Source organism: Camellia sinensis, chromosome 13 (genome assembly GCF_055761805.1).
Source record: "Camellia sinensis isolate YWXY chromosome 13, ASM5576180v1, whole genome shotgun sequence".
Lineage (NCBI taxonomy): Eukaryota > Viridiplantae > Streptophyta > Magnoliopsida > Ericales > Theaceae > Camellia > Camellia sinensis.
In genome coordinates this window covers 76,932,382-76,940,676 of record NC_138973.1, presented here as the reverse complement: position 1 = coordinate 76,940,676, position 8,295 = coordinate 76,932,382, and the positions used below count along the sequence as shown (strand labels likewise).

Here is an 8,295-nt window from a genome sequence, read left to right as displayed (position 1 = left end):
CTCACTTTGTAAAGGTTGTGTCCTTCCTTTGTGAGGTTTTTTTTTCCCTCCTCTATGAAGGCTAGAATTATTTTTCTTATGAAAATTTGTTATTTTTTAATAAAATCTTTTATTATTATTGTACAAGATTGATTCGATATTTTATTAGTTTTACAATGAAGATCTTCTCCTTTAAAAAAAGAAAAAAAAGAAGAAAAAAGGAGAGAGAGAGAGAGAGAGAGAGGCTTGTGATATTTGTGGTTGGAGTGCATGTGAAGTATATACTTTTAATTCGGTTGGAAACTTACAACCTCCTGAAGACTCAGGCCGTTCCATAGGGGCGAATGGCTGCGGGATGAGCTTCCTAACTTCAACAAAAACGTCTGTATATTCTCTATTACTATTTCATATTAATTAATATTTACAAAAATAACTACTCACACAGAAAGGGCCTCTTTCTCTTCTCTCTCTCTCTCTCTCTCTCTCTCTCTCTCTTACACACACTCTTGATGATGACGGAGAATAAATCTAAGTACACTACAATTTCATATTTCATTCTGTTTGTCTGATTTTGTATTGTTGTAATACTAATATTTGATGTATACAAGTTCATATAAATTGAACCAACCAGTTACTCACTCAATTAGGGCAAATATCCATTCAGTTCGGTGTTGATGCCTTTCTCTACTGTCAGGGTTCAAGTTGTTTTTTTTCTTATGCTCTGTTTTTTTTTTTTTTTTTTTTTTTTTTTTTTTTTTGTGTTTTTAGGATTTGTGTAATTTGTTGATTTTTCTATAAGATACATAATTAATTGGCTGTAAAAACCAAGACAGAAATTATTCAAGGAACTTGTAATTTGTGATACTGTTGAGCTCTGACCTTCTAATAATTTTCCTTTTTAATTTTTCTTTTATTCAATCTTAAAACTCTCTTCTTCTAGTTTATGTAACTATGTTAACTGGTATATATGCTATGGAGACAATCCAAGCCAGGTGCCATAGCGGTGTCTGACTTGTTTAATTAATTTGGTTTTAGAGGACACGTCGGGGACATCTGGGGACTCGCTAACTAGTTTTTTTCCTCGTCTTTAGTGCTTTTAATGTTAGATGTTAGATGTTTATTATTTTTTGCTTAAATTTAAATAATTAATAAATCACACAAAAAAGACTTAAACGATAATACTTAACTTTTAAGAGTGTTTTTTTTCATATATATTCAATTAGTGCTATTTTATTTTATTTTTTTGTTAATTTTGATTGTTTGTGGATGCAATATTAATCTATATTAAAAATAAAAAGATATATATTTATATATAATTTTTTTTTTTTTTTAATTGCTGTGCCCGTGCTTCTAAGGCTATATGTTAAAATTTTCACCTAGCTAGCTTAATCTTGCTTAAGATTCTGTTTTGCTGATGTAAGTTTGCAAGATGATATATTTGTCCCTCTTGTTGTACAAACAGAATCCACACTCTTTTTAGAATGGTCAAAGTGAGGTTTGCTATGCTACTTTTCTTTAGCTAACTAAATTAAAATAAAAAATACAAAATTGGCCGAAATTTTTTTATTCTTGTCCGGCCTCTTTGGATTGATGGGATTTGTGAGAAACTAAAAGAAATGTAGAGCGATGGGTAAGAGGTGAAAAAATGGTGAGAAAGGAAGAGAAATTGTGAGAAAAAAGAACCATGTTGTTCCGGGATTTGTGAGAAACTAAAAGAAATGGAGAGATGAGTAAGGGGGTGAAAAAATGGTGAGAAAGGAAGAGAAATTGTGAGAAAAAAGAACCATTTTGTTCCGTTTCTCACCAAATAAATTTATAATGCCATAATTGCCCATGATAAAAGAAAAAGAATGACAACTTTGTAAAGAATATGTAATTTGATATGGAAAATTATTTTGGTAAAAAGAACATGAGATACTTCTTCTTCTTTTTTCTCTCTTATGTTCTCACTTAGCATAGTCTATATCTAGAGTATACTGTTATTGGTTTTGAGAGAGTTGTTTTTTGTTGTCACTCAGAATTTTGTTCAAGTTTGATTTTTGATGTTTTATCTTGCAGTGAAGTGAGAATTGCTATTTCTGGTGTATATATATATATATATTTCTAGTGCAATGGCTTCCAATGGTACCAAAGGGCATACATGTCCATTTCCGATGAAAGCTACATCGAATGGAGTATTCCAGGGGGATAATTCTCTTGATTTTGCACTCCCTCTCGCCATTTTGCAGATATGCCTGCTGATTGTAGTCACACGAGGCCTTGCTCTTCTGCTGAGGCCATTAAGACAGCCACGTGTGATTGCAGAGATTATTGTAAGTTTCTTTCTTGTTTCTATACACTTGTAAATTTGATTGGTGTGCAGTTCTTTTAATTTTATTGGTAACTTGAGTCCAATTGTTCCATGCAGGCTGGGCAAATGTAAAATCTTCCTGCTTCTTTATTATTATTTTTTTCTCTTCTTTTTCAATTTTTTTGAATTTCTTTTTATTGTTCTTTAGCTTAGTGTTCCTTGCATGCTAAAATATTTTTATTGTTCTTTTTATTGTTCTGAGCAGTAAAATCTTTTTATTGTGCATTGGAGAAAAAGAAAAATATATCTGATATGAGCTTGAGTTCATACTCATTTTCAGCTTTCATTTATCAATGAAGTTTAAAAATGACAGATTCAGTTTCCAATTTCTCCTCCTTTTTTTCACAGCTGGTTTTGTAAAGCAATTAGTAGATCAAACTGTTATTATTTAGTTAAAGCAATGTAGAGTGATCAGTCGTTAATCTATCAGAACAACTTTAGTAACTCATTATGCTCAGAAACATCTTATTAACATACCAATAATTTGTGTTAGTTGCCTTGTTTCTGTTGCCCTATAGTGATTTCATTTCTTGCTCTACACTAAAACTCCACTACCCCTTTGCAATAAGGAATTGTGACGATGCATTCATCTTATCTTTCACAAGGTTTTACTTGTCTGAACCATAAAATGATGTCTTCTTGTATATTTCACCTTTGGTATAGTTATTGATTTGCTGTCTTCGTTAATTTTTTTTATAGATGGTGTGTGTATTAGATTACGTTCCACTAAAACCTTTTGATCCTGGATTTTCTTTATTTTTCTTCGACTTACAAAATCCGTTCTTATTTATATTTTTAGATTGGGTTTTTTTCTTCTAACCTTTTATGGGTGGTTAACCTGTGTGATCCTGCAATTTCCTTTGCCATTCAAAATTCTACAGACATCTTTGACGAAAAGAAAAGGACAGTTCTTGGATTTGGGAATAAATAGAATAGTTCTGCCAGGAGTCATGAGAATTCCTGCGTGAGTTCCATGAAATTGACATTTTTACATATTCAATCTTGTTTTTGATAGCAATGAAAGCTGTCATATCCTCAATTTGACATTGGGTGAGAGTTTTACCTTGTGTTGCTTGTTTGGCAGGGAGGAATATTACTTGGGCCATCAGCGCTTGGTCGAAACAAAAACTATTTGCAGGCCATTTTCCCACCCAAGAGCATCACGTTGTTAGATACATTAGCAAACCTTGGTCTACTGTTCTTTTTATTTCTCGTAGGCATAGAATTGGATCCTAAATCCCTACGTCAGACGGGAAAAAAAGCCCTTAGCATTGCCATAGCAGGAGTTAGCCTCCCATTTATCTTAGGAATCGGTTCTTCATTTGTCATCCGAGAAACTATAGCAAAAGGTGTAGGCGGGACTTCATTTCTCATATTCATGGGTGTAGCCCTTTCCATAACTGCCTTCCCTGTCTTAGCTCGTATATTGGCAGAGCTGAAACTTTTAACCACCGATGTCGGGCGAATGGCCATGTCAGCTGCAGCGGTCAATGATGTGGCTGCATGGATTCTACTTGCTCTTGCAATTGCCCTATCAGGAAAAAATCTTTCCCCACTTGTCTCAGTTTGGGTCTTCTTGTGTGGCTGTGTTTTTGTTATTTGTTCGATTCTTATTGTGCCTCCAATCTTCAAATGGATGGCTCGGAGATGCCACGAGGGTGAGCCAGTGGAAGAGATGTACGTATGTGCTACCTTAGCTGCTGTACTTGCAGCTGGGTTTATTACTGATGCCATTGGAATTCATGCTATGTTTGGTGCTTTTGTGATTGGAGTTCTTGTCCCAAAGGAAGGGCCATTTGCTGGTGCTCTTGTAGAAAAAGTTGAAGATCTCGTATCTGGTCTCTTTCTCCCTCTGTATTTTGTCTCAAGTGGACTGAAAACAAATGTAGCCACAATCCAAGGGCTTCAGTCATTGGGTGTCCTTGTTTTGGTCATATTTACAGCCTGTTTTGGGAAAATTGTTGGTACGGTTGTAGTTTCTGCACTTTACAGAGTACCTTTTCGTGAAGCTCTTGCATTGGGCTTCCTAATGAACACCAAGGGCTTGGTGGAACTTATAGTTCTCAACATCGGAAAGGATAGAAAGGTAATTCAAGTATTGTTATTATCATTGCAAAATAACCCTGAATTCTTTTAATAGTTCTTCATCATTTGATTAACATGTGTTATCGTATTGAAAATGCAGGTATTAAATGATCAAACATTCGCCATCATGGTTGTCATGGCCCTTTTCACTACCTTCATCACCACACCCCTAGTAATGGCCGTGTATAAGCCTGCAAAAAGGGCAAGTAAAGCTGATTACAAGCATAGAACAATAGAGAGGAAAAATCCGAATACTCAGCTTCGAATCCTGGCCTGTTTTCTTAGTTCTAGAAACATTCCATCGGTGATAAATCTCCTCGAGGCCTCACGAGGAGTTGAGAAGCCTGAACGTCTTTGCGTGTATGCATTGCACCTCATGGAGCTCTCTGAAAGGTCATCAGCGATACTAATGGCCCACAAGGCAAGAAAGAAAAGACGACCCTTTTGGAATATGGGTCAGCGATCAAATTCAAACCATGTTGTTGTGGCTTTTGAGGCTTTCCAGAGGCTGAGCCAAGTGTTAGTGAGGCCAATGACATCAATCTCTTCACTGTCAGACATGCACGAGGACATTTGCACTACTGCTGAGCGGAAAAGAACAGCTTTCATAATTTTACCGTTTCACAAGCACCAGAGATTAGACGGCACGCTAGAGACAACACGAAGTGAATTTCGGTATGTTAACAAGAGGGTACTCGAACACACACCATGCTCAGTTGGGATCCTAGTCGACCATGGGCTTGGTGGATCAACCCATGTACCTGCAAGTAATGTTGCTTACTTCATCACAGTTCTCTTCTTTGGAGGCCGTGATGATCGTGAAGCCCTTGCTTATGGGGCTCGAATGGCTGAGCACCCTGGCATAAAATTAACGGTCGTTCACTTCTCTGTGGAACCCGAGAGTGTAGGAGAGATTGTAAGAGTCGATGTGGATGACAATTCTATCACGAAATTGGGTTCAACAGATGAAGAGTATCTTGGCGAGTTCAAGGAAACAATTTCAGAAGACAGCTCAATCAAATATGAAGAGAAAATTGTAAGAAATGCTGTAGAAGCCATTGCTGTGGTCCGTGAGTTCAGTCGCTGCAGCCTCTTTTTGGTTGGTCGTACGCCTTTTACTGAATTAGCCTTAGCATTAAACCGGAATAATAGTGAATGCCCAGAGTTGGGACCTGTAGGAAGTTTGTTGACTTCACCGGATTTTTCAACAACAGCTTCAGTTTTGGTGGTGCAACAGTATTATAACGTGGAGTCTCCGAATTTAACCTTAAAGATTGCAGAAGAGTTGGGTAATGGAGTTACAGGATCCAGCTGTTGGACAATCTTCACTGTATTTAAAAAGATTTAATTCTGTTGTGTACAAAACAACAACAAGAATAAAAGAAATAGAGAAAAGGAGAGAATATGTTTGATTACAAAAATCAAACTCGAAATAAAAATAAATAAATAAAATCACAGATTTTATTTTGTTACAAAAACAAAATTAAAATCTGATTAAATAAACAAATAAAAACATAATTAAATTAAACAACTTACTTGGTTAATTTATTTGAATAACTTTTCTGATCAAGTCCAGTGTTTAACACTGTGTCCTTAAGACAGATTCGTCCTCTCCACGGTGCTTTCAGAATTTGGACGTCTATCTCCCAGGATGAAATGATCTTACCACAAACAATAGCAGCACTACAAATTGTTTGCCTTACGAACACACTAAGTGTTTACACTCTTTCTTTCGGAAATAAAATGCAGCAAGATGAAGAATAGAATTAACAGAGGTGAAATACGAAATTTCTGAATTAAAACATCAAATGAGGGTGGTCCTATTTATAGATGTGAAGGTGGCTCTTGGATTTGAATTGAACAGGTATGTGGCTCTTGGTTTTGAATTGAACAGGTATCATACCTGTTGGGTTTTGAATTCAAACAGATTTGAATCAATTCAAACAGATAGTAAAACGGGAAGGGCCCTGTTTGGGTGTGCACTAATTCCAAAACAGTTTATTTCTGTTTGAAACCGGGAAGGGCCCTGTTTGGATGAACAAAAAATCCAAACCAATTTAATTTGAATTATGGATTTTATTTTAATAAAAAATAAAATTAAATTCAAATGTTTTTGGCCCAAAAAGATTAGAAGCCCAACCCAACCACACACCACGCACCCGCGCCCAGGCCCAGCCCGCCCGACCGGACGGCGGCGGCGGCGCGCTCGCGCGTGTGGTGATTTTTGGGTCCAATGGGTCTAGCCCATTTTGCCCATAACCTCTCCCTCTAAAACACTTGGGTACCCCTTGGGGCACACCCCAAGTATCTCACCCTAAGCCTTATAAACCCTTTCAAAACCTCCCACCAAATCAATGTGGGACAAGCCAATTTACAACCTTAAGGAAATTCCACCAAAACTCCATTTCCATGGAGTACACTTTGGCTTCAATTTCCCATTCACTCGGTAATGGTTTTGAGCAACCAAATATACCACGTGAATCACAACGCGGCATAGAACGCGTTACCACTTTGACCCGAGTAAATCGACACTCGGGGCCCACCTAAAAAATAGACCGAACTTTAGGAAAAAATTCTGGTTTTATCCAGAATTTTATAACCATTCCAACAATCCCCCACATGAATGGAATTTGATGACAACGGAAATGCAACAATATGCAGACTTTAACGAAAGAGTATAAGTCGAAAATATCTTGCATCAGGATAGGTAGTTTTCGGCTTTGAACCTTCCCTAGTGATAACCTATCGGACTTACTGGCTAACCAATGGACGCGATGCCTTGAATTGTTCAGCCGTTTGTGTAAGCCAAGACAATAGATTTCACACAAAATATCTTCTAACACATCGTGGTTCTCACTGTTGTGTTCATTTTGGCCTTGAACGCACCTGGTTTTCATAAGTGTTTCTAGAGAATTTAGCCTTTTCATTCTCATAGAACCGGCCCCAGTTCAACACTCATATAGGTGATTCTTATTGTGAGTATCTCTTTATACTCGTCTTGATTTTATGCCTTAATCAAGATATAAGTAATCATTAAAAGCAAAGCTTATCCTTATACCCCTACAGACAACATATGTTGCAGATATCACTCTCACCATAGGAATGGGTAGGAATTTTAATCCCTTGGTGATTTCTGGCGAGCCATACATAACTTAGTTGTCCCTTTGAACTTAGTTCTTGGGATCTCCAGTCATATAAGTAGGGTTACCATTATGACGACTCTTATGTAATAGGCTTTAATCCCATCCCCTTCGATGAACTATACACTAGCTCTTTTGTCAAACCTTTTGTTAACGGATCCGCAATATTCTCTTTAGATTTTATATAATCTATTGAGATTATTCCGTTTGACAACAATTGCCTTACAGTATTATGTCGACGACGTATATGTCGTGACTTACCATTATACATGTGATGCTGTGCCCTGCCTATTGCAGATTGACTATCACAATGAATGCAAATAGCTGGCACAGGTTTTGGCCACATTGGAATGTCTTCTAAGAAGTGACGAAGCCATTCTGCTTCTTCACTTGCTTTGTCTAAAGCAATGAACTCGGATTCCATTGTGGATCGTGCGATGCATGTTTGTTTCATGGACTTCTAAGAAACAGCTGCGCCTCCTAGAGTAAAGACATATCCACTAGTGGATTTTGAAACTTTAGTATCCGATATCCAATTAGCATCACAATAACCTTCGAGTACTGCTAGATATCGAGTAAAGTTCAAACCATGATCACGAGTAAATCTTAGATATCTAAGAACTCGAATGATCGCTTTCCAAAGGTCTTCTCCAGGGTTACTAGTGTACCTACTCAATTTACTTATAGCATAAGCTATATCAGGACGAGTACAATTCATTAGGTACATTAGGCTTCCAATGA

The 8,295-nt window shown here is 37.0% G+C and overlaps 1 protein-coding gene across 2 annotated transcripts; it reads left to right on the top strand.

Annotated features, from left to right (window-relative positions):
- The first annotated feature begins 251 nt into the window (after positions 1–251).
- On the top strand, positions 252–5,777 carry LOC114298029 (cation/H(+) antiporter 18). 2 transcript variants are annotated; one of them, XM_082902568.1, is made up of 4 exons: positions 252–356; positions 2,037–2,291; positions 3,414–4,415; positions 4,515–5,777. In XM_082902568.1, the coding sequence occupies exons 2-4, from the start codon at positions 2,091–2,093 to the stop codon at positions 5,760–5,762; spliced, it is 2,451 nt and encodes an 816-aa protein (XP_082758694.1). In that variant the 5' UTR covers positions 252–356; positions 2,037–2,090; the 3' UTR covers positions 5,763–5,777. The 2 variants fall into 2 exon arrangements, with proteins under 2 accessions (XP_082758694.1, XP_082758695.1); XM_082902569.1 differs by having other exon boundaries at positions 261–360; positions 2,038–2,291.
- Positions 5,778–8,295: the final 2,518 nt, after the last annotated feature.